Source organism: Pelodiscus sinensis, chromosome 1 (genome assembly GCF_049634645.1).
Source record: "Pelodiscus sinensis isolate JC-2024 chromosome 1, ASM4963464v1, whole genome shotgun sequence".
Classification (NCBI taxonomy): Eukaryota; Metazoa; Chordata; order Testudines; family Trionychidae; genus Pelodiscus; species Pelodiscus sinensis.
The window spans coordinates 26,825,513-26,853,070 of NC_134711.1; the positions used below are offsets into that span (position 1 = coordinate 26,825,513).

The window sequence follows — 27,558 nt, forward strand, 5'->3', positions numbered from 1 at the left end:
CCTCATTAGGGCATCGAAGACTACATCCAGGTTCCACACAGATGGGGCTGGGTCATGCGGCAGGGCCATGTTGGTGAGGCCCTTAAGAAATCTCTTAGTAGTAGGATGGGTGAAGAAGGAAACGCCGTCTATTGATCGTGTAAAGGCTGAGATTGCTGCCAAGTGTACCCTGATGGAAGCTAATGTGAGTCCTGTGTCTTTCAGGTGCATTACATAGTCTAGAATAGAGGGGATCGATGGACATGCTGGATCATGGTGGTTCATGGTACACCAGGAGGAGAATCTGCACCACTTAAGAAGGTAAGTTTTTCTCATGGCTTGTCGTCTACTGTGTAAAAAGACATGTTGGACTGGGGCCGAGCACAGGCATTCAAATGGGGTCAACCAGTTAGGAACCATGCCGTTAGGTTCAGGGTGTGCATCTGGGGGTGTTTCAGGCGCCCTTGGTCCTGGGTCAGGAGGTTCGGAAGGACCGGCAGGCGAATCAGTGCACGTGCGGACAGACGGTGGAGGAAGGGGAATCAATGTTAGCGAGGCCAATCCAGTGCTATGAGGATTAGCATTGCCTTGTCTGCCCTCAGCTTCTGGAGAACTCTGGGGATCAGCGGTATGAGGGGAAGGCATAAAGGAGGGGTTTGTGCCAGGTAATGAGAAAGGCCCTCCCCTCCCCAGGGATGCATGGCCGAGGCCCGCCCTGGTGCAGTACTTCCAGCATTTCGTATTGCCAGGGGTTGCGAAGAGGTCCACTCGGTGAGTTCCCCAGCGTCGGAAGAGCTCGAGTAGATACCATCATGCATTTCCCATTTGTGTTTCACATCGAAGTGCCTGCTTAGGAAGTCTGCAGTCACGTTTGTGGTGCCAGGTAACTAGGATGCCGTAGGTGTTATTCCGTTGTGAACGCACCAATTCCAGAAGCGGATAGCTTCCGTGCATAAGGAACGGAAGCGAGCACCACCCTGACGATTCACATAATACATGGCCGTGACGTTGTCCGTGAGTATCCTAACCGTGGTGTTCCGAATGTGGATGAGGAGGGACTTGCATGCGTTGAAAATGGCACGTAGTTCTAAAAGGTTTATGTGTAGACATGATTCTCATGGGGACCATTGGCCCTGCACTGAGAGGGAGCCCATGTGAGCTCCCCAGCCTAATAGAGAGGTGTCTGTTGTGATTTGGTGGAGGGGATCTTGCTGATGGAAAGGTACCCCTGATAGAAGATTCTTGCGGCTGGTCCACCACAGAAGGGATCGGGTAACAGCGGGTGGAGGAGTTACCAGTCTGTGGAGGTTGTATCTGGAGTGGTCGTATACAAGTATCAGCCAGTACTGAACGGCGCACAGGTGTAGTCTGGCATGTTTGACCACGTATGTTGTGGTGGCCATGTGTCCCATCAATCTCAGACATGTCATAAGTGAGATGGTGGGACTGACGGTGATGGTGTGAATGAGGTCCTGGATGGCCTGAAACCTTTGTAGGGGCAGGAAGGCTCTGCCGGCGACTGAGTCCAGACGAGCTCCTATGAACTCGATGTTCTGTGTGGGGTGCAAAACTGACTTTTGCTCGTTGAGGAGTCATCCAAGCAATTGAAAGACTTGCCTGGTGAGCTGAACCCATCTGAGAAACCTTGAGTGCAAAAAGACACTTAAGTAGGCAATCATCCAGATATGGGAAAATGAGTACACCTTGTCATCGGAGGAAGGCTGTGACTACCGACAGGACCTTTGAAAATACCCTGGGGGCTGACGATAGCCCGAAGGGAAGGACCTTGTCTTGGAAGTGGTCCTTTGCCACAGCAAAGCATAAGAACCTCCTGTGGGCTGGATGGATAGGGACACGGAAATAGGCGTCCTGGAGGTCGAGGGTGGCAAACCAGTCTTGTGGATCTAACGTGTGGATTATGGCAGCTAAGGTGGTCATTTTGAATCGTTGTTTTCTGAGGTATTTGTTCAAACGGCAGAGGTCTAGGATGGGACACCACCCTCCGGACCTTTTCTGGGTGAGGAAGTAATGTGAGTAGAAGCCCCTGTTCCTGAACTTATTTGGGGCTGACTATGGCACCCAGAGAAAGAAGGCGGTCGACTTCTACTCAGAGGAGGGCTTCGTGAGAGGGGTCCTTGAAAAGGGACAGGGTGGGAGGGGTGGAATGGATGTGAAAGGAATAGGGTAACCAGTTTGGACAATTTCGAGGACCCATCTGTCCATGGTGATTCTGGCCCATTGGTGGAAAAAGGGCCTCAACTGGTGGTGAAAGAGTTGGGTTGGATGATTCACGGTGCTGCCTGTGACTGTTTGCTCACCTCGACCAAGGCATCAAACCTGTTGCTTGTTGTTGGGAGGCATGTTTGTTCTGGCGTTTGGGTTTCAGCATCACTGGGGCCTCTAGGTAGTCATATCTGTGTTGGTATGGGGAATACCGATGCCTCCTGAAGGGGGGAGTGTACATCCCCAGTGTTCGCAGGGTTGTTCGGGAGTCCTTAGAGGAATGTAAGATTGTGTCCATGTTCTCTGTGACAAGCTTCTCTGGCAGGGACGAGTCTGGTATAGAGGTCCCTGCTGTGTGGCCTAGTGGATAAGGCTCCCGCCTGGGGAGGACAGGGTCCTGGGTTCAAGTCCTGGGTTCCCCAGGCTCGGCTTGGGTCCGGTCGGGAGGCGCTGGCGCAGGCAGGATAAAGGGCCTAACTCGCCTGCAACTCCTTTGGAACTCCTGCCACTTGAAGGTAAGAAGCTCTCCGCATAACAATGGCAGTGGCAATAGAGCGTGTGTCAGTGATGTCCGTGGCCATTTGGAGGGACATTCTTGCTGATGTGTAGCCCTCTTGGATTACTGATTTCACAATAGATTTCTTTGAATCCAGAAGGTGATCCATGAGGGGAGTGAGGCGTGAAAAGGTGTCAAAGGTATGGTTAGATAGGTGCATCGAGTAATTGGAGATTCTAAGGAGTAGCATTGCTGATGTGTAGACCTTCCTGCCTAGGAGGTCTAGCCTCTTTATGTCCTTGTTGGAGCCCTGTTGTTTGAGGTGTGGGGCTCTAGCCCTCTGCTGGGCTGAGTCGACAACTAAAGAATTAGGTTGCGGATGTGCAAAGAGGAATTCCACACCCTTTGGGGGCACAAAATATTTCCTGTCGGCCCGTCTGTTAGTTGTAAGAGCCGACGCTGGAGCATGCCATATTTCACTGGCAATTTCCAGGATGCCCTCATCGAGGGGAATGGCTAGGCGCAACCTGTGCAGTGGCTGGAGGTTTCTGAAAAGCTTGTGTTGCTTGTCCTTGAGTTCCTGCAACGGTATCTCCTGCATGATCGCTACTCGTTTAAACAACTCCTGAAACTGACGGAGGTCATCCAGTGGAGAGCCCTCGCCTGGGATGACTGCCTCGTCTGGTATAGAGGTCCCCGCTGGCTGGCCCGCGAAGGGAGTGTGCTCCAATTCCAATGGGGGATGAGATGGTGATGCTGAATGTTGCGGAGGAGTGAGGGGAGCCCGAACTGGAGAGAGCCTGGGTGAGATAGTCGTAGGCAGATCGTGATCGGTAGGAATACCTGCTACGAGAATCTCGGGAGTAGCGGTCACTGCGGTGGTATGTACCGTGTCGCGGTGAGCGTCTGTCGTGATAGTGAGAACAAGTGAGATATCGATAATGGTGTGGAGAGTAAGGCGAACGGGAGCAGATGTCTGATGCCCTGGAAGAGGCAGGAGATGCAAAGAGCTCCCTGAAGTGACGTCTCTGGTGAGAGGGTCCAGCAGCCAAGAATGGGGATGGCAGTCTGGAAGAGGCATGGGGAGACCTATGCCAGTCGGTGTAGCAATGTGGAGAGCGCGGTGCTGGAGGATAGGGAGAAGAGAAGGGAGTGAGAGCCGCTCTGGTGCAGAGAGACCAGAGGAACAGGGCTCAGAGCTCCTGGTCTTGAAGCATGCGCTGAAGTGCTAGTCGGCGCTGTGCTGCTCGGTGTCAGCGGCTCAGAGACCGCAGCGATCAGTGCTGTGCTGATGGTAGGTCGAGTTGGCGCCGTGCGCTCCGGCACCACGCAGTGGCTCAAGAGTGGTGCGGGTGCCAGCGCCATAATATTCGGCTCTGAGGGAGCCCTCGCCGATGACTCAGAGAAAGAGCCTAAGGCAGGGCTGCCTGGGGTGCCGCCATTCGTGCAGGCTCCTGTGGCCACTTCGGCTTGTGCACCGTTGAGGTAGGGAGACACGGCTTTGCGGTGCCAGACGTCCCCCGTGGGTCTGCCTGACTCTCCCTCCCATGTAAGGCAGTCGGTGGGGATCTGGTAGGAGAGAGTCTAGGCTTTTTCTGAACACCCGTAGTGGGGGATGAAGCCCGTCGCTTGGGGGGCTGTTCGTCACCATCAGTGTATTGCGGCTGCAGGGCTTTATCAAAGAGGAGCATTCGGAGGCACCTCTCCCTGTTCTTTCTAGCCCTGGAAGTGAGTTTGCTGCAGTGGGCACATTTCTGGGGGACGTGAGATTCCCCCAGACAACGGATGCACTCTGAGTGGCCATCGGAGGCCGGCATTGCCTCCCAGCAAGAGCCGCATTTTTGTAAGCCGGTAGCTACCGACATGTTACCAGTTGCTCTGAGGCGGTTCTTGTGTGCAGTCACAGAGAGAACATCTAACTCTCTGGTTGCTGTTTGTTCTTATATATGTATTTGTGTTATTATTCTGTTCATTTCTGTTTTCTTCTCTCTCTCTTTTTTTTAGGGACGCAATTATGTACAAGAAGCGGGATGGGAGAACAGCTGAGTGGCAGAAGGTGAGAGCAGTGTTAGAAGTCTCTCTTCTTCATTTCATTTTTGTTTGACGAAACAAGAAGGAGAATAAGAGGGAAATGAAGGGTAGAAATATATACAAAGGGAAACTACAGGAAGTCTAGTTCAGCAAGTGAGGTGAGAAGCGCGGTTCCAAGCGTCTGCAGCCTGAGGCGGTCTAGAGGAACTGGCGGAAGGCCGGACCATGCACCAGAGAAAAGAGCGCAAAAGCCACGAGCCCCGCGGCACATGCACGGTCTGGCCAAACATTGCTTCTCACAAGCTTCTGTCTGCGGCGCCGGGGCAAGCCTAGCACCCATAGTGGAGCACCCGTGGGGACATCCTTAAAGAACTACTTCTCAATACATGACCTTGGCTTCAGTTATGCAATAGCACCCCTTTTTGGGAACTAGTTTATGAATATATTTATTAATATATGATAACTTAAAGGCAATCTTTCTCCTTCCAGCCTGTTGCTGGATACACATATTCTTCTCTTTGAGGTCTGGCTGCTTTCCAGTTTCAAAACACAGTATCTCTTTCCATTCTCCCTCCAGACAAAGCTCCTCCTGAGGCCTGTCCTCAGTTAAACACTATAAGAACATAAAAGTGGCCACACTGAGTCAGACCAAAAGTTCATCTAGCCCAGTATTTTTCTGACAATGACCAATGCCAGGTGCCCCAAATGTAATGAACAGAACAAGTAATCATTAAGTGATCTATCCCATGGACCATTCCCAGCTTCTTACAGAGGCTAGGAACATTATCCCTGCCCATCCTGGCTAATATGCATTGATAGACCTACCCCTCATGAATTTATTTCTCTCTTTTTATGAACCCTGTTACAGTCTTGGCCTTCACAACATCCTCTGGCAAGGAGTTTCACAGGTTGACTGTGCATTTTTTAAGTACTGTACTTCTTTTTATATGTTTTAAATCTGCTACCTATTAATTTCATTTGGTGACCTCTAGTTTGTGTGTCACACTTTCTGGCTGGTTTATCCATTCACCTTTAGCATTACAAGATTACCCTGGCTCCTTATTCTAGATCTGTAAACTTTCAGTCTGCTACTTTCTGAAAGCATCCAGACTTTCTCTTTCACAAGCTCAGCTAGCTTGTCATGGGCTGGCTCCAGCAGCATCCCTATACTGCTCTTGACCCTGTGGAACTCCTTCCTGTGGAACTCCTTGCCAGAGGAGGCTGGGAAGGCTAGGACTATAACAGAGTTTAAAGAGAAGCTAGATAATTTCATGGAGGTTAGGTCCATAAAAAGTTATTAGCCAGGGGATAGAAATGGTGTCCCTGGCCTCTGTTTGTCAGAGGCTGGAGAGGGATGGCACAAGAGAAATTGCTTGATCATTGTCTTCGGTCCACCCTCTCTGGGGCACCTGATGCTGGCCACTGTCGGCAGACAGGATACTGGGCTAGATTGACCTTTGGTCTGACCCAGTACAGCCGTTCTTATGACCCTGCACATTCTTCCTCTCATATGAGGTCCTCAGACCCTTATGAAGTCCAAGTGCTCTCCTTTTAAATCACTCAGGTGATCAGCCCAGGAGTGCTATCCCAAGCTCCCTCTTAAAGGGCCAGTTGCCCCATGACAGTCAAGATCAAAATATAGCCCAAATAATCACTTGCAAAAACTATCATTGATATTATAGGGATTTACCCATTTATGAAAGGAAGTGGCTTCTGAAGTCATGCTATTTGAGCAACCTTAAAAAAAACAGTTTTTAAAGATGTGAACTATAATTTCTCCAACTATAATTACCTGGGATAAGAGCAGGGATGGCAAGTTTCAAGAAAAATAATAATCAAGCTAAAGTTTATTTACATTATGATCTGACCAGTGGTTTTCAAACTACAGGTCATGACCCAGTGCTAGGTTGTAGAATGTCAGGCACTGGGTCTCATTGCTGTAGCGGGAGCAGGTGACCAGTGGAAGTGCTAAGGCCGTGGCCCCCAACCCGGTGCCCGCGGGCGCCATGGCGCCCACCAGGCCCTTTACGTACGTCCACGGAGCAATCTGGGCTGGCCCCGCCCCCGGGCGTGCAGCAGGTGCCAGCCTTGGGCACATGGCCGGCCCCGCCCCCGGGTGCGCCGCGCGTGCCCTTGCCGGCCCTGGCCTTGCCCCCGGGGGCGCCGTGCGTGCCCTTGCCGGCCCTGGCCCTGGCCCTGCCCCTGCCCCCGGGGGCACCGCGCATGCCCTTGCCGGCCCTGGCCCCGGCCCCGGGGGGACTACGCGTGCCCTTGCAGGCCCTGGAGCCGGCCCTAGGGGCGCTGGCCCTGGGGGCACCACGCGTGCCCTTGCCGGCCCTGGGGACTCTGGCCCTGGGGGCTCTGGCCCTGGGGGCGCCGCGCATGCCCGCACCGGCCCTAGCCGCGTGGAACCTGGGCGGCCCCTGCCCAGGATCGCGGCACATGCCGCTGCCGGCCTCGGGCGTGCGGCGCATGCTTGGCCTCGCCCCCTGTCACATGGCCTGTGAGTGGCCCCGCCCCCATATGTGCAGCGCGTGAGCGGCCCCGCTCCCAGGCGCCCGGCAGCCCCAAAAGGTTGGGGACCACTGTATTGAGGTATCTACCTGCCTGGCACCACAGACTGCATGGTGATCCCAGCTCCTGGGGAGCAGGGGGAGAATGCACAGAACTCCATTCATTGCCCCTGCCTCAAGCACTAGCTCTACCTGCCCACTGGCTGGGAACTTGCTGCTGGCTGCTTCTGGGGCATAGCATGTTCTGTAGTGCTAGGAAAGGCAAAAAGCCTGCATTAGGACCCCTGCTGCATCACTGACAGGGAGCTGCTGAAGGAAAGCCCCCCTGCTCCAGCCCTGACCCTCTCCTAAGCCAGAGCACTCTTCTACACCACAAAGTTCTCCTCCTCACCCCCACCCCAGAGTCCACACACAAGTCAAATTATGTTGGGACAAAGGCATAAACAATTTTCTTTGACTGGGTCATGAGAAAAAAGAAGTTTGAAAACCACTGAATTAGACCACACTTATTGCTAGGTATCTGTCAAGTATGGGTTCTCTTGGTCAGGCCTCACGCACATAACTGAGATCTACCTCAGCAACCTCACCATGTCACAGGGATAGCAACAAGGCTTATCTGCCAATAAAATGGAGCTTTCCAGAGTCCAGCACTCAGTACCAAATATGGGCATTACACCGCACCCTGACCACACCCATGCCACTCCCAGAGCACAAACAATCCCAAATATGGTAATAGGCAATAACATAAAAACCCCTGAGCCCTAAGCTCAGGGAGGACTCCCCAATACTGGAAGACAGAATCTGAGTCTGGTTTAGGACTGATCACCCAAATGCCACCTCCCACCAACCGAATCTAAAAAAGGGTGTACGAATCTCAAAAGGGGTGTACGAATCTCAAGCATGCTCCGAGTGAGTTGGTAAGTATTTAATTTACCCTCACTGTTTGTTAAGTGGTTTAAAAGAGACAGGTTGGAAAATATATTGCTCGGTTATAACTTTTACCGTTTCTATTGTCGGTGTGTTTAAAGAAACAGTTTTTGAAATGTGTATATAATTTGACTTAGCTGTAACTTAGGGAGGGTATGTCTACACTACAAAGTTAGTTCGAACTAACAGACGTTAGTTCGAACTAACTTTCACAGGCGCTACACTAGCGCTCCGTTAGTTTTAATTTAATTCGAACTAACGGAGCGCTTAGTTCGAACTAGGAAAACCTCATTTTACGAGGATTAAGCCTAGTTCGAACTAGCTAGTTCGAATTAAGGGGTGTGTAGCCCCTTAATTCGAACTAGTGGGAGGCTAGCCCTCCCCAGCTTTCCCTGGTGGCCACTCTGGCCAACACCAGGGAAATTCGTATGCCCCCCCTCCCGGCCCCGGACCCCTTAAAGTGGCACGGGCTGGCTACGGTGCCCGTGCCAGGTGCAAGCCTGTGAGCACCCAGCTAGCAGACCCTGCACCTGGCACGGATCGAGCCACCCACCCGATGCCCCCCAGCCCTCCCCCTCTTCCCGGGACCAGGCTGGCGGCTCCCGGGAGCTTGCCCGGGACCGCAAGAGGCGGGCACCCGCCTGGGCTAGTGCAGACATCGTGGACCTTGTCCACAATGTCTGCACTAGGCACAGGAAAGTGGCCGTCTAGGGCAGGAGAGCTGCCAGCCTGGCCACCCAGGAGCAGGTGTGCAAGAGAATCAAGGGGGTCCACTGAGACCCCCGACCCAGAGCTTACAATGGCCATCCTGGGTCAGACCAAAGGTCCATCTAGCCCAGTAGCCTGTCTGCCGACAGCGGCCAACCCTAGGGACCCTGGAGGGGATGGACCGAAGACAGTGACCAAGCCATTTGTCTCATGCCATCCCTCTCCAGCCTTCCACAAACCTTGGGCAGGGACACCACTCCTACCCCCTGGCTAATACCACTCCATGGACCCAGCCTCCATGACTGGATCTCACTTCCCTTTAAACTCTGTTCTAGTTCTAGCCTTCACAGCCTCCTGCAGCAAGGAGTTCCACAGGTTGACTCTTTGCTTTGTGAAGAACAACTTTCTGTTATAAGTTTGAAGCCTGCTACCCATTCCTTTCCTTTGGTGTCCTCTAGTCCTTCTTTATGGGAACTAATGAAGAACTTTTCTGTATGCACCCTCTCCACCCCACTCCTGCTTTTAGAGACCTCTATCCTGTCCCCCCTCCGTCTCCTCTTTTCTAAGCTGAAAAGTCCCAGTCTCTTTAGCCTCTCTTCATATGGGACCTGTTCCCAACCCCTTATCATTTTAGTTGCCCTCCCCTCTCCCACCCTCTCTCTTCCTCTCTCCCACCTCCTTTTCCCAGTCTCCCCCAGTTTTGTTCAATAAAGACAGATTCCATTTTGGAAAACACGTTATCTTTATTTTGTACATCAAGAAAAGGGGCTAGGGAAGGGTAAGTGGAAGGAGGTGAGGGAGGAATGGGGCACGAGCCCCCGATGGGGAGGACTGGGCTGGCTCTGCGGGCTTCTGGAGGTGGAAGCTCTCCTGCAGCCCCCCCAATTACCCCCTCTCCCCAGATGGCAGCCTGCGGCAAGTGCAGCCGGGCTGATGGCCGAGTGCTGTGATGTGCCCAGTGTGGGCACTCAGGGCACTCCAAGCCAGGACTGCTTTGCAAGCGGGGCACCCCTGAGAACTGTCTGTCTGGGGTGGGGGTCAGGACCCTTTAAGCACAGCCCTCGGCTAGCCTGAGAAAGCATCTCCATGCTCTAAGTCAGGCATGTCCAAAGTCCGGCCCGCGGGCCAATTGCGGCCCATGTTCTGGTTTAATACGGCCCCCCAGGTAATTTGGCAATATCTATCTTTTATGGCCCCCAACAAATCCATATGTATTGAGATGAATACATTGTAAAATCTCAGTTAATGTCAGTTGGTCTAAATCAGTAATAAATATATTTGGACACAACATGTATACTTGGTGTTATGTTCCTGTTCATATTTTTTTAACTTAAAAGTTGACAGACAACCTTTATTACCAATAATATGTAATGTACTTTACAATGTTCCTGACATATATTTCAGCTTCCTGGATTTTTTTTTTTTCATCTGGCCTTCAGATATGAAAGGCAGCGTGATTTAACACCTGTTTAGATTTGTCATCCATGTGACGAAATGAAAAGTATGCCGTTTGCAATAAACTTTGCATAAAATAGTTAATTTGCATTTAATTTTAATGGTTCAAAGAATGTCAGGCAAAATGGTCGGCCCTCACGCACGTTCACTTCATCAAATCCGGCCCTCTTTGAAAAAAGTTTGGACACCCCTGCTCTAAGTTCTTCTCTGATGCCCTGCCGCCACTGCTTCCGGCCATTCTTAAGCCCGGTTCAGGGTCCACTTAAAGTGGACATGCTAGTTCGAATTAGCAAAACGCTAATTCGAACTAGTTTTTTAGTCTGGATCCGTTAGTTCGAATTAGCTTAGTTCGAATTAACTAATTCGAACTAAGTTAGTTCGAATTAACGTTGTAGACATACCCATAGAGTTTTAAAAATTGTTGTGGTTCAATTGTTTGGTGGCAAATATTGGGTAATTGCTCATTTTAAGTTGTTCAGTTTAATAAATTATTCCTTCTTTGTTAAAACTTGTTGTCTCGCCATCATTTGGTGTTTTCACTGGGTATTTGGCCTTAAGCCTCTGGGACTCCCGCCATTTTACCGAACCAAGAACCAACAGTATCAAAAAGGAACTTTTAATGTTTGTGTAGTAAAAAGCCCCAATTTTACACAATGGAAATGATTAGAGGCGTGGAAGTACTTTCACAAAATTGAAAGTTTAAGATGTCTATTTAACAGACAGGAGGCAGTCCAAAAATAATTGGTTAATTCAGAGGTGATGTAAACTTACCTTGAATGGGGGACAGGGGCTACCATTGGGGCTAGGGGTATGCAGCAAGCAGCCCAAGGTGCAGAGAATACTCAGACAATGCCCATAATTCTGGGTCAGGTCTCTTCTTAACCTTGGAGGTGTAGAGCAGGCTATGAAAGTGGAATGGCCATTGCTGCAGCTACATCAGCAAAGCATCCCCTCACCAGGCACCAAAGGAAAACATGCACTCTGCTCCCTGCCCCAGATGCTGCTTTTACACAACTAGCAGCCACTTCTGCCTGCCCTTGAGGGAAAACAATCTCCTTCTGTTCCCAATGCTCAAAATGACAAAGCTCTGCTCAGCTGCTGCTTCCCCAGCTCTGAGGGGGCAGGGCTAAAGAAGAAAGACTGTTTTGCCTCACTCCCCCCCTCCCGCTCCAAGTACAGAGGATATATTATTTGTGTGAAAACAGATAAGTCCACCCCATCATAAATACATTGCAGTTGCACTAGCTCCCACTGACTCCTCCCTGGTCCACTCCCCTTGGATCAACTGGCCAGTCAAATATTGAAGAAAAAAAATCAACATAAATAATCATATAGCACTGCTTTATCAGAACAGTAACAAGGAAGAGTAAGAGTTTATTTCCACCAGGCTTAGCCTTAGACAGATACTTATGCTTCATTACAAAAGCCAAGCTACTTTATTTTTAATTTAAAAAAAAACCCCACAAAATGATGTTCTAAAAACCTGAAAGAATGGCACCAGGAGCCAATCAAAGAGGTAGGCTGCTGCCTACACCAGGACATTCTTCTTGCACTATTTGATAATATTTTATGACTGTCAAATAGACAGTCACTTGACAAGCTTGTCAAGCCCAGGATTATGAATGCTTGACTTTACAATACTAACGCTCTCTGAATGTATTTTTAATGTAATGTTTGGTTTTTTTTTATAAAGAAACCAGATCCAGAAATTCTCACATGATGCCAACTTAGATCAGCCGCAGAGTTTGGATCATTCCACAGCACACAAACTACCACCTGAGCTCATGAAATAACTAGTACCAGCAACAGTGTTTGCCAATTAAGTAACTTGGCTTTTGTAATTAAGTATAAATATCGGTGTAAGGGTAAGCCTCCCTATGCATCAACAACTAATAGGAACCACATTTTGCCACTGGTTTTCAAAGCTATTTATTTACAGCAGAGAGATGTATTTGACCTGCTGCTCACAAACAGGGAGGAATTAGTAGGGGAAGTAGATTGGGGAACAACCTGGGCAGCAGTAATCATGAGATTGTAAATTCAGGATTCTGACCAAAGAGCAGCAAACTCCAGACCCTGGACTTCAAAAAAAGCAGACTGACTCCTTCAGAAAACTGATGGGTAGGATCCTCTGGGATGCTAATATGAGGGGGAAAGGAATCCAGGAGAGCTGGTGGTATTCTAAAAAAGCCTTGTTGAAGGCGCAGGAACAAACCATCCCGATATGCTGTAAGAAAAGCAAATATGGTAGGTGACCAGCTTGGCTTAGCAATGAAATCCCTGATGAGCATAAATACACAAAGGAAGCTTACAAGAAGTGGAAACTTGAAGAGATGACTAGGGAGGAGTATAAATATATTGCTCAAACATACAGATGAGTAACCAGGAAGTCCAAAGCGTAATTGGAATTACAGCTAGCAAGGGACGTGAAAGGTAACAAATGTTTCTAGAGACATGTTAGCAATAAGAGGGTGATCAGAGATGGGGTGGGGACCTTTCTGGATGACAGATGATGTGGGAAAAGCTGAAGTACTCAATGCTTTTTTTGCCTTTGCCTTTACAGACAAGGTCAGCTCCCAGACAACCGCACTAAGCAACACAGTATGGGAAAGAGGTGGGCAGCCCTCAGTGGGAAAAGAACCAGTTAAGGACTATTTAGAAAAGCTGGACATGCACAAATCCATGGAACCAGATCTAATGAATCCAAGGGTGCTGAGGGAGTTGGCTGATAATAGTTAATGGCTCTGCAATCTCATCTTTGAGAGATGATCAGAAGTCCCGGACATTAGGAAAAAGGCAAACATAGTGCCCAACTTTTAAAAAGGGAAGTAAGAAAATCCAGGAAACTATAGACCTGTCAGCCTCACTCACCACAGTTCCCAGAAAAATCATGGAGGGGATCCTCTAAGAATCAATTTTGGAGCATTCAGAAGAGAAGAAAGTGATCAGGAACAGTCAACATGGATTCATCAAGGGCAAGACATGTCTGATCAACCTAATGGCCTTCTATAATGAGGTAACTGGCTCTATGGACATGGGAAAGGCGGTGGATGTGATATACCTTGACTTTAACAAAGCTTTTGATATGGTCTCCCACAGTATTCTTTCCAGCAAGTAGTATGGATTGGACAAATGGACTGAAAGGTGGATAGAAAGTTGGCTAGATTGTCAAGCTTAACAGGTAGTGATCAATGGCTCAATGTCTGGTTGACAACTGGTATCAAGCGGAGTGCCCCAAGGGTCAGTTCTGGGGCTAATTCTGTTCAATATCTTTATTAATGACCTGGATGAAGGGATGGCTTGCACCCTCAGCAAGTTCACAGATGACACTAAGCTAGGGGGAAAAGTACATATGCTGGAGGGTAGGGACAGGGTCCAGAGTGACTAAGCAAATTGGAGGACTGGACCAAATTAAATCTGATGAGGTTCAACAAGGACAAGTGCAGAATCCTACACGTGGGAGGGAAGAATTCCATACACTGCTACAGGCTGGGAACTGACTGGCTAAGCAGCATTTCTGCCAAAAAGGACCTGGGGATTACAGAGGATGAGAAGCTGGCTATGAGTCAACAGTGTGCCCTTGTAGCCAAAAAGGCAAACAGCATATTGGAATGCATTAGTAGGAGCACTGCCAGCAGATTTAGGGAAGTGATTATTACCCTTTATTTGACACTGGTGAGGTCACATCAGGAGTACTGTGTCCAATTCTGGGGTCCCCGTTATACAAAGGATGCAGACACACTGGAGAGTCCAGTGGAGGGAAACAAAAATTATTGGGGGGCTGGAGCACATGATTTTGAGATGAGAGATTTGGATTTATTTTATAGAAGAGTGAAGGGGGATTTGAGAGCAGCCTTCAAGTAGCACAGGAATGGGTTACCTAAGGAGGTGGTGGAAATCTCCATGCCTAGAGATTTTTAAGTCCTAGCTTGACAAAGCCTTGGCTGGGATGATTTAATTGGGAATGGTCTGTTTTAGCAGGGGGTTGGACTCAATGACCTACTGGGATCTCTTCTAACTCTATGGCTACATCTACATTGGCATGATCTTGCGCTAATACTTTTAACGCAAGAGTTTTTGCGTTAAAGTATTTGCGCAAGAGATCGTCTATACTGGCATGAGCCTTTGCGCAAAAGCATCCATGCCAGTGTAGATGCTTTCTTGCGCAAGAAAGCTCCGATGGCCATTTTAGCCAGCGGGCTTTCTTGCGCAAGAAATTAACGTTGCTGTCTACACTGGCCCTCTTGCGCAAGAATACTTGCGCAAGAGGGCTTATCCCTGAGTGGGAGCATCAGAGTATTTGCGCAAGAACCACTGATTTTGTACTTTACAAAGTCACTGATCTTGTACAAATACTCGCGGCTAGTGTAGACAGGCGGCAAGATTTTGCGCAAAATCTTGCCAATGTGTAGACAGCCTATGATTCTATGTAGAGACATCAGACTCGTGTGTTCAATTTCTAGTATTGTAAATAAATGTGTTAGTTACAGATCCTGCTACTTCTGGCCTCCCTTCATACCTCTAATTTCCCTCCACTCCACTCTAATTACTATTTTTCCTTCCCTTCTGCATGTACACATCCCTCCCCCCATGTCTGACTTCTACCCCTTCTCCTTCTCTGCTCCTATAAAACATCCAGTCTATTCCCTCCCATTGGCTTCTGTCACTCCATTGTCACCCCTTCCCTTCCCTCTAACCTCTAATATCTGTACAGAAACCAACATCTCACTTTCTTCATATAGAAGTCAGGATATCTCCACCTCCTCCTCCATATTACCTGTGCACCTGAACAAGAAAGAGGGACTACTGTACTGTAACAGAGCACAGGAAAAACAGACTCTGTGCCAGTATGACAGCAGCCTCTGGCAGACAGAAGGAACACCTTCAGGGAAAGTCTCTGCAGCCCCTGAAGGGAGTATGATTAGTGCAAATAGCATCTTCAGAAAATTTAGCTATCAACCTTGACAATCATATACTTATCACATGAGAAAATGTTTACATAATTTTGTCCAATTTATATGAATTTTCATGCAGAGAACAAAAATCACATCCCTGACTCAAGCACAAGCACTGTCTCTACCCCACACACTGCCAAATTTCAAGCCTTTGTTCCCCAGTGAACAGATATTACAATGTGGTGAAACATTTTATTTTTCTCTAATTCCATTCCTACAAATGGCTAAGCCATTTTAATTGAAAAATTTTCCAAAAAATTACTCCTAAGACAGACACCCAGTATAGGAAATTTGGCCCAAATTCATAGTTTGATAAAGCGATAAGAAATTAAAAAAGATTCTTATAATGGAAAACATGAGGCAACCTATCTATATCCAGCACTGCCAACTCTATCTATAATAATGACTAGTTTGGGGGGGTGTTTTTTGTTTGTTTGTTTGTTTTTGACTAGTAAAGGAAGTAAATTGTGAAGTTTTATTCCCCACAGGACACTTTTTTGCTTTCTCTCCTTCTGTTTTACACTTTTTCAAGTGGACTCACACAATGTCAATTACCATTTCCATATTAATAGCTTGTAAATCTCTCCATTCACACACTACCTGACTTGTCTCCATACAATACTAATACTCCTTCCAGCTCTCTCTGCAGCAAATTTAAGCGTAATGAGATCCAAACTGAATTATTTATCTTCCCATCCAACCTCTCTCTACTATTCCAAAGCTCTGTCACAAACTGCAACATACTCCAACTTAGGTCTACAACCTGTGGGTCATGCTTGACTCCTACTCACCCTCTGCCTCACACATTCAGGCTACATCAAAATCCTATTATTTCTGCCTCCATAACTAAAATCCATCTTTTTTTCCTATTCCTACAGCTAAAGCTCCTCCATCCCCTCAACATCTTAACTCTCTTCCAGGAGAGGCTGGAAAAAGATGTGCAATTGGAGTATTTATTGGAATTCATCTATTCAGCTCAATAACAGGCCCCTGACACAACCTAAACTCTACTTTAAGTGGAGCAAGTACAGCTCTTGCACGTATTTTTATGTATTCATCTGCTCCAAGAATGTGTTGTCATGTGTGACTACTCAAGATCAATGCTCTCAGAAGTTGTAATCAAACTTTCATGGTCAACAAGGCCCAGAGAAGCCAGAGAGAGCTAGGATAAGGTCACAGAAACCCACTGTGATCTTTGTCCACCTCAACAGTTTCTGAATGATCTTGCCCAGAGGAAAAACATGAAAGAGTGGCAAGTTACCTGAAGCGACATAGACATTGCCACTTGGGAAAAAAATGAGAAAATTGCATTCTAGTCTATATTATATGAAAATAAATAAATACCACTGATGCTAATCTGAAACAAAATTAAATGCAAACATCTGAATTACACAAAAAGCATGTATGTACACAATATTAGTCATTTTACAAAAATCAATACAAATCAAATCGCTAAATGGATAATATTTATATGCAAAAGCTATATTTTAATATATGATAAGTTTTCAACTTTTTCAAGAATTACAACCGACTTCAAGATTTATTCAAAAACATTTTCATGTGGAATATTAGTAGCACTACATTATTTTTAAATTAAGAAATAATTTAGCAATTTTTGTTACCACAACACTATATCCAATGAATATTATTTTGGGCTGAATAGCTTTAATTCACATCCTAAATTAAGTTTTAGAATTTGTCCTAATTTATTAAGAGAAGGAACTAGGTTATACAACTAAACATTTAAAAACTACATAAAACCAAATCCCAGAAAGTCAAAGGCTCAAGAACAGAGGTAGAAAGAGCATAGAGTACAAGAAACAAAATACACATGGTATCTTTAGAAAAAATAGTTAAACAGGTTAGTGTTTCCCTTCATTTAATTTATGTTGTCAAGCTGCACAACTGTGAATGCACTGAACATGGTAATGGGAAAAATCACTTTAGATTATGATCTAATCTGGATTAATACCCCCCTCTTAATAAGCAATATGAATATTCCATAACATTCTAATTCAGATTCTCATTACATTTTTGTGGTATCTACTTATACGGAATATAATTTATTCAGATATAAAGATCTAAATGCTGACCTGCATATAAACATACTGGTTAAATATGGTTCACAGAAAAGATGCAGCAGTTTAGTATTCAAGGTAGGCTCACAACAAAGAACCTCAGAGAAAGGATAGATAAGATATATTCAAACAAATTGCTAGAGGCTTTTAAAGTAGTATTCATTTCATTTAATTTTCCATCAGTGTTTTCTCATGTGGTACATCATACAATCAAAAAAAGTAGAGTGAAATGTTAAAAATAAAACTGGTATATCCTAATATTCCAGAATAATGCACAATTCATTTGTAAATTTAGCCTTTTTACAAAAGGATCCTTATATAAAACACACCAAAAAAAAATCATTCCCATATATATGAAGCACAGTTTAAGCCAAACATCACTGACCAATCAAAATTAGTGAATGCACTGCATCTCTCTGCAGTGAAGAGAAGCGACAAGGTAGGCTGTCATTCTGCAAAAGCTGTCTGTCCATAGTAAGCTTTCCTCTGAGAAGTACTGCTGATCCTTTTCAGAAAGGATGAATCTAAATGTCTCTGGAAACAAGAAGCCTTTACTATGTTAAATTACTTTCATTATGTATTTTCAGATGCTTATTGATTCTACAATAGGATGAGTGGGAGATTGCAGCAGCCTCTAAAGCAGCACTACATGTTGTATACATTAGCAGTATGCTGAAACAATGGCACAGCACAGGCACAAATTTTCATTAAGGTCATTTTTTGAAGAGATGCTTATGACCCTCTTTCCCCTGTACTCTGCTAACAAGTGAACAAAATGAATCCCTCAAATCTGGAACTGATTCATCTGCATCGAGAACTGATCAAATTCTTAGTGGAGGTAAGATATGTTCCTTATTCTGGTATACAGTATAAGCAGCGTTTAACAAAACATATCCAAAGGAAAAATAATGCCAGGTTAAACTTAATTTGAAAGCTTTTATCTTCTATATTCTTGCTAGACAATACTATTTTTTTTTCCATTTAAAAAGTACAATTGTTGAAAAATGTTATTTTCTAAGGATTCATCATGGGATATTAAGAATTGTTTTGTTTGTAAGGTATAAAAACAGTTCAGCTTAAGCTATAACAGTACTGCTTACAATCCTTAATGCAATGACAAGATTTTTCTCACCACCATTTCCAATATTGAGTTACATATGTTATGAATGTATTCAAGCACTCCGTGAAGGATCATACATAGTCTGCATTTGCTTGTATACTTACTGATTTTCAAAGGATGGATTACATGACTAACATCTGACTTATTCATGAAAAAAAAATGTTAGTTTTTGCAGCTACTTTCTGTATTACTCTAAAAACACTGAAATAATCTAGATACTTCACCCAATGGAAATGTACTTGTAAAAATTAATTTGCATAACCTTTTACATTCAGTGCAAGGAAATACAAAGCCATGCGCAAATTAAACAAATGTATTTCCTATGAAGTAATTGAGGCTCAGTTAAATTAGTCATACGAAGCCAAGAGGACACAGTATATGTAAGCTAATTGCTCACAAGAGCCATAAAATATATTTTCTAGTGGCATTTATAGATACTATGTTTTTGCTCAGTAATTTTTATTTCAGTTCTTGGCTTTTAATTCTGCATTTAATATTTGCAAAATACAGAACCCATCTAATACACTGAATTTTAATAAGGTGAAAAAAGAGGGAAGCATTTTATTAGGAAATATTAAAAATATCACTGGTTTATATATCTTCTATAGGAGTCAATTTTAGAGATCCATTTTGATTTTGCACATACTGCATAATTTTAATAAAATGAAACTATAAATATATTCCAGAATAACTTAAAATTGTTAGAAGCAGCCCTATTTTTAACCTCTTTTTTCTTCTTTTCCTTGCAAGGGCATACAGCATCTAATTCAGTTTTACTACTGACAATATGAAGAATGCAATTGATGGGGCATCTTTCTAGCTGTCTGACCTACGAGCTGCAGGATGTACTTCTGATATATAGTTTTAAGAAATAAAGGACAGAATAAAAACCATGGAAAAAGTCATATTTCTACGTAAGTGTTTAACACTTCAACAATATACATAGAAGATTAGCAACTCTGCTCATATTTTCATGAAAAGAAGATTAATGTAATGGTTTACTCCTAAAATAAAATGGTGAGCATATCTTAAAAAGGGATTTATAATTTAAAACCAGATTTGTGGAAACTACGGATTCATGAAGAAACAATGAAACATGAATTCCCAAAAGGAGAATGTGCATACTTCATCAGCAAGCTAAACAAGGCTTTAATCAAGCTTTTTCTACACTTCCTATTAAGTCACTTATTTGTCATGACTAATGGATTTTTCCTCTGATTTTATGATCTTTTATGTATTCTCCTTTAGTGAAAATAAGCCAAATTAAGAACTGGTAGTCCATGGTTTCCATCAAAGCACATGAACTGGATGTTACAATGTAAAGCAACTTATGTCAAAAAGCCATCACTCTAAAGTAATGAGAAGTACTATAAAACCAAATGTGCAATTGTAACAAAAGGATGCCTAAATATATTTTTGAAGCCAGAAATCGGATGTGTCTGTTTTTATTTTAATTTAGCTTGGAAAATAAAAATATGCTGCCATGAGATGCAAAGGGGGAAAGAATTTAATGTCACTCAAAAGAAGTTTTCCTTTTATTGGTGGCTTTAAAAAGTAGGGGAAAAACAAACAACATGCACTGGTATGTAAAAATATTTCAGGAAATCAAATCCTTTTATTCAGTCACAAAAATCTTGCTGCTGATGTTCTGGAACAAAAAAAAAAATGGAAATATTCTGCAAGTGATGAAATAGAACCCCAGCTACAACTCAGCTGCCGGGTGAAATACATGTCAAAATTATGTCAGAGACACCATGTATCAATTTATGACAAGCTGCTACAGTGAGCTGAAAGGCCCTTGAGGCAACAAAAAAAAAAAAAACAGGTAGGTCAGAAGCTGCATGCACCCAACCTCTGTTTGACATTTACAAGGGAACAGATCACTGTTCTTGAGGAGATGTATTTTGTTAATTATCTCCCTATCTTGACATTTCTGCATTTATTTAACTGCAAATCCATCTGATGTGACAAAAACCTGATGCTTACTCTGTTTTTTAGTAAAATCTGGCACATTTAAAATTTTCCATTTTCACAAGATTTCAGTTAGCTTATTTTTACAATTCAGACCATTGCTTGTTTTAGTAGATGTGACTCTAATCTTCTTCTGGCTTCTACCAGTTCAAGGGAATTCAATTTATCAAATAATACATTTGAATGGTTTCCATTATACATTCATCGCTACACAAGACCACATACACAGAGGAAACAGTACAGTCTTAAAGCAATATATAAACTTTCTTGGGGTTGCATACAGTGGAAGTTGAAAAAGCTTTTGAAATATTTCATGATTCTCTGCACACCTGAGGCTCAAATTTTTTTGTTTTTAAAGAGGGCATGTAAAGTAACTCTTGACACATACAAAAAACCTTCATCATAATAAGTTTGCAATTAACAGTACAGTACTGCACTATTATGACTTCAGTTCTTGGGACTGCAGATATGATACCTGTCAGGCCTAATAAGCAGATACTAAATTTCAATTTATTAGCATTTGTGAACCACACAAAGTGTGGCCATAAGATTAAAAAAATATATCATATAGCAGTGAATAATGCTACATCACTGAGCCTCACTGCATCATAAAGCAGAGAAACTTTCATTTCATGATAAAAAAAATACAATCCTGATGTGGCTGTTTCCTTAATTCCATCATCTAATTAAATAACAAATATAAATATTATTAAATACTCTTGGATACACACAAGTCGATAAATCAAAGGGAGAATATTTTAACTATTAGCCAAATTGATGAAGTATATTTCCTGAAGTAAATATTCAAATCAGCATATGGAAATGCAATATTCTGAAAATCTACTTCATTACATTTAAATTATTTGTCTATAATTTTACAGTTGAAATTACATAACATTATTATTCACTTAAAATATACATGCACATATAATATGCAAATGTAGCACATTCCAAATTGTGTACATATAATGGGTAAGAGTTTAATGGGTAAACTTTTTAAAGTTTTATAAAAATTCAATTAATTTTGGAACTGCAAATCTTCTGTCAATCACATTTTTACAAAAAAAGTTTTTTAAAAAAAAAAGACTAACCTAGAGAAGGAAAGATCTATTAAGAGGTATGGTTTACAAGCAACTCCCCTTCACTTTTCTGACCTTGTTTTTCCTTAAAAAAATTTTTTGACATTGCTTTCTGTAATAAGCTCTAAATTCATATGGACTTTCTTTTCAAATGGCTTTAGACAGGCTAAAACGCAATGTACTAGTGTAGCTTGTCCTACCATGTGTCCTTTGTAAGAGACCCACCACAAACAAGGCCTTGTCTCTAAACAACGGCTTTTAACAAAATTTTGGGTGCTTTTTAACAATCGTATTTGGTTGATGTTGTTCTAGATCCTCAGATTCTTCAGCCCAAATCATGCACAGATCTAAATATATATTGCATTTTGATAAATATAATACAACAGGTAATTCATTATATCTAAAATGTTTTTCAAAAAGTGTCAGAATCAAATAGTTTTATATTTTCTCTCACCTTTTAGGACAAAAACAACTGCTACAAAAGAATGTGTTTCTCTCCCATTCTGGAAGTCAACATGCAGTCTGAATCTAACATTACTGTTCGAGATGCCACTGATGACATCAACACCAATATGTACCAAGCACTGTCATATCCATTAAGCTTTCAAGTTTCTCTCACTGGATTTCTGATGTTAGAAATTGTGTTGGGACTTGGCAGCAACCTCACCGTGTTGGTACTTTACTGCATGAAATCCAACTTAATCAATTCTGTCAGTAACATTATTACAATGAACCTTCATGTACTTGATGTAATAATTTGTGTGGGATGTATTCCTCTAACTATAGTTATCCTTCTGCTTTCACTGGAGAGTAACAGTGCTCTAATTTGCTGTTTCCATGAGGCTTGTGTTTCTTTTGCAAGTGTTTCGACAGCAATCAACGTTTTTGCTATCACTTTGGACCGATATGATATCTCTGTAAAACCTGCAAATAGAATTCTGACATTGGGAAGGGCTGTGATGTTAATGACATCGATATGGATTGTCTCTCTTTTTTCCTTCCTGATTCCCTTCATTGAAGTTAATTTTTTCAGTCTTCAAAGTGCAAGTACTTGGGAAAATAAGACACTTTTGTGTGTCAGTGTAAATGAGTATCACACTGAACTGGGAATGTACTACCATCTCCTAGTACAGATTCCAATTTTTTTCTTCACTGTTATCGTAATGCTAATTACATACACCAAAATACTCCAGGCTCTTAATATTCGAATAGGAACAAGATTTACAACAGGGCAAAAGAAAAAAGCAAGAAAGAAAAAGACTATTTCTTTGACTACACAGCATGAGACTACTGATGTGTCACACAGCAGTGGCGGGAGGAATGTAGTCTTTGGTGTAAGGACTTCAGTTTCAGTAATAATTGCCCTACGGCGAGCTGTAAAGCGACACCGGGAACGACGGGAAAGACAAAAGAGAGTCTTCAGAATGTCCCTTTTAATTATTTCAACATTTCTTCTCTGCTGGACACCCATTTCTGTTTTAAACACTACAATTTTATGTTTGGGCCCAAGTGACCTTTTGGTAAAGCTGAGATTGTGTTTTCTCGTTATGGCATATGGAACAACCATATTTCACCCTCTACTTTATGCATTCACTAGGCAAAAATTTCAGAAGGTCCTGAAAAGTAAAATGAAAAAACGAGTCGTTTCAATAGTGGAAGCAGATCCTATGCCGAATAATGCTGTAATACATAACTCATGGATAGAGCCTAAAAGGAACAAACAGATTACTTTTGAAGATAATGAAGTAAGGCAGAAATGTTTAGTACCTCAGGTTGTCACTGACTAGATTTCAGTATTCACCAAATTATCCAAGAGGAAATACATGAACAAACTGTAGAAAATACTGCCAAATAAGGGAAACTTTTAAAATATTGGCTAGACTGTACATTTTCAATATATATGTTATATAGACTAGGACTTGTATATTCAATTTCTTCATTAATATACATGTTGCATGGCAGTTTGTTAGAGTAATATCGTGTATATTTGTCAAAAAGATATTAATGTACGTCATATTTTCTAAAAAATAAATAGCCTTACAGCAGTGTACACTTTTAAAAACAAACATTTGTATGCCTGATTCTCTGTAAATATAAAATGACTTTTAAATAGGCTTCCACTTCAGAAATACTTCATTTTCCAACAAGGTGCGAGTTTAACAACTTGCACAATATAGTTTTTTAAAATCCTAATGTGTGGGCTCTGTTCTTCAGAAATAATTGGCAACTTCATGATAATGAAATATATTTTGACTCCATGCTTAGGCGACCTCTTCATCTAACTTGTAATGGTTCTGTATGTACAATTAAAGCATATCCCTCTGTAAACAAGGGCTAAAACTTCCATTTTGGCAGTGGAAGCAATATTTTAAAGTTAGTCCAGAAAAAGAATAATTTTTAATACAAAAATACCTAAGAATGTACACTTTGTTTCCATACAATAATCTGCACATCATTGAATAACTCCACTTCCTTCCCTCCCTCCACTGAAAGAAGAAAAACTAATTTGGGGCTCTGGAGAATAGTGGAAGTAAAATGCAGAGAAATGGGGAAAATCCTGTGTTCTAAGGTTGCCCAATAAATAAATAAAAAACAACAAATTTATACAGAATTTGTTAGACCATTATCTCAGAAGACAGATGTCCCCTCCAAAATGTGAGGATCTTCAGGGGAGTGATCCCACAGTCACCTTGCCACACATCTATCAAAGTCAGCTGCCCAACAGCTGTGGTAATATTCCTGGATCTATTTTACAGAATTTGTGCAGTTCATTTCTCCATCATCTTAACCCTCTCTTCAACTAACGTCCAAATTAAAGAATCAAGAAACTAATGGCTCCAAATGCAAAAGTTAATCCGATTGACATAGTTGCTGGGCCGAGATGGTACTGCGGGGTCTCGGTGTGAGGGGCATGGGCACTTATTTGCTATCCCAGGCTTTGAAGCCAGGAATTTGGAACAAATAGTACCCATATGCATCCCCTTGATTTGGTAACTGCTAAAAATTATGACACAAACTTCAAATGTATTAAGGAAAAGAAAAAAAATATTTTATTTGTAATATAAATCACCTCTTCATATATCTCAATTAGTCCTATTTACACAGAAATAACTCTTAATAACTAGTGTTAATGCAAGTTCCATGCATAAAAGGCAGAATATCCCCTCTACACTAGAGATTTTCTCTATTTACAATATGCGCATTTTCTTTTACCTAAAATATACACCTGAACACATTCAAATGTCCAGAGTAAGATTTTTAAAAAAAATCTGGCTTTAAAGAAATCCAAACTATTTTCTCTTCAATTCTTATCCTATCAAATCATACTTGTGGTGAAAGAGGATAACTTCTCTTAGCAAAGCCCTGATGCAACCAGCCCAAGAACCATCTTGGAGATAGTTAGAAACCCATACTCTTGCTCCTTAAAAATCAAGCACTTATGACAGAATTTTACCAAGAGGGATTCTTTAAAACTTTTCAAGTTTGTTTAAGTAAATATTTTAATAGCTTTGGTATAGAAGTCATCACATCACCACTTACTGTAATGTGCTGCATCCACTTAACAGGCCAAGTTTCATCTAAAGACATTACTTATCTTAGAATACTAAATAAAATTCTAGTCTTATCCAAAAACAAACAGCTCAGATGTAATGTACAATGTTGTAACGATATTTCAAAATGATTTTTTATTTTTTTGGAAGAAAACTATCATTTTAAAATCACAGCGCTTCTATTTACAGATTATTAAATTGTTCCACTCCTGCCACATCTATCTATCTTGTACGCTTAAATATATGCACGGGAGGGCAGGAAACACTATTAAAATGTTAATAGCACAACATGGTTTCTTACACTCAAACAAGGTATTCCTAGATAAAGATATAATATGTATTTTTTAAAACTTACAGTCATCTGAATATATAAATAAGCCTATAATAATACCCATGGACATAAGGTGAAATTAAAACAGTTTTAAGTAAAGTTTTCACTTTTAAAGGTTATTGACACCTTCAGGGTACACTCTCTTTTTTTTAAAAGCTCAAAGATCTTAGAGCTCTTTTATCATAATGTAACATCAAAGAACTGGGAAACTGTTTTACCAATACATTACTTTTTCCTAGAAGCATCTTTCACAATTCTTTACATTTGAGCTGCTCTGGGCATTTTTGCAACGTATGCAGACAGATTAGCATTTTGGTGCCACCCTCTGGCCATGCCTCTTCTGCTTCTACTTGTGGCCAGAGGAGTTATTCCAAAACTATAAAAACTTGTATAATAATATCAGTAATAAACATTTCAGAGGCAACTGACCAACTAAGATCAATTGGACCACAACAGAAAAAGTCACAACATAAAGATCCCACTCAGCATCTGGCCTTTCAGCTCTTACGCTAGTTAGGGATGGAAAAATTATGGAAGATGCATAAAAGAAACCATCTGTAAAAGTGTGTTCATTCTACAACCCAACATCTTCCACAGTTTTTTATACTGGGGAAGCAGAGAACAAGGAACAAACATAAGGAAGATTACAAAGAAGGTGAAATGAAGAGGAAAGCAGTATCCCATCTCATTTATAACATTTGTTCAAAGAGGAAAAATCATTTCTCAGCACTGCCTTCCAACCATAAGGTGCCTCTGAAGACAGGAAATCTTCATAGTGCTTGATAAAGGTGGCCAACCTTACATGTTTCCACTGTGTGGGCAGAAGAAATGTATGCATACAAGGTCATCAGATCAGGGATCACGTGGAGCATGTCCTGATCCCTTAAGGAACCAGAATCTCCAATATCTTGTGTGCTTCTTCAATACATAGTCTAATTCAGATGACTTGGAAGCTCTAGATCCTTGGCATTTCCAATGGAGAATACTAAAAGGGCACCTAACCTCCAAATGGACTTTCTACATTTGAGTTAAACTTTTCAGGCCCTTCTCATGCCTAAAGCACATCCTTGGTGGCCTGGGACAGAAAGAAGGGAGACCCTCCTCTTGAGAAGCATGGAGGAAAGAGGATACACAATTCTAGAGCTGAGCACCAACTTGTCCTTAAAAAAAAAAAAAAAAAAAAAAAAAAAAACACACATTCCTGCATAGGAAGCATTGACAACTTCAAAGCTTACCTAGGAGATGTGACGGCCATCAGAAACCAAGACATTGATGTGAGCGGCTCAAAGAGGTGGTTCACCAGGGGTCTCAGTACAAGTGGCTGGTCCCACTTTGGAAAGACAGGCCTGACAGCTCATTTGGCTTATCAGACTGTCCTAATGAAACAATGCCTTCCAGAGAACTTGCAGATCCCATGATCATCCTGCTACAAAGAGAGGACACCTGACATGTAATGGTGCTAGGTTGAAAACGCTGTCCGAGCCTTCTTGAAGAAGTTTCAAGATAGTCAGAATTCATGGATTTCTAGGATTTGCTTTGGGTTCCCAACACCAGCACAGAACTTGGTCCAAATAAAGGAGTATATATCCAAGGTTAATACTTTCCACAAATATGTTCCAATAACTTTGGAGAACAAACCTAACAATACTAGTCTTTCCCTTTCAATAGACAGGCTATTAAATGAAGCTGGTTCTGATCCTGTTGAAGAAAAGGAGATTGTAAGAGTATGATCTGTCTCTTCGGGATTGGTACAAGAGGTCCTATTTCAGCTCGATTAAGTACAAAAATCAAGCTGTCATTGGCCAATGCAGAGTTACCAATATTACTATCACCTGATTATTTTAATCTTTTGAATCTCCCTAATAATAGGAAGACTAAGTGTCAAGAGGAGGACTATCAGTGTGATAGAGTATCTCTCCCCATGGATCTGTTGTCCACTCCCCTGCTGAATTACTGTAGCTCTATACATTCAAATGATTTGTGAACAGTTTGGTTCAGGGCAAGCCAAATGGCTGCACAATTAACTCAGTTTTCCTGATGCAAGCAGCACTCGGGGTTGTTTATCTTGGCTACTCAGAGAAAGTTGGTCTTTTGTTTCAGCTCTCTCTTAATGTGAGCAGTCCAGAGGGACAGAGGAGAAT

At 42.6% G+C, this 27,558-nt stretch overlaps 2 protein-coding genes across 3 annotated transcripts in view; one reads left to right on the top strand and one right to left on the bottom strand.

The window, feature by feature from the left end:
• Positions 1-27,558, bottom strand: part of COG5 (component of oligomeric golgi complex 5) — a 349,021-nt gene that overhangs the window by 277,802 nt on the left and 43,661 nt on the right. The gene's annotated exons all lie outside the window — the stretch shown is intronic.
• On the top strand, positions 22,007-23,445 carry GPR22 (G protein-coupled receptor 22). Its single transcript, XM_075927084.1, has one exon. The coding sequence runs from the start codon at positions 22,021-22,023 to the stop codon at positions 23,320-23,322; it is 1,302 nt and encodes a 433-aa protein (XP_075783199.1). The 5' UTR covers positions 22,007-22,020; the 3' UTR covers positions 23,323-23,445.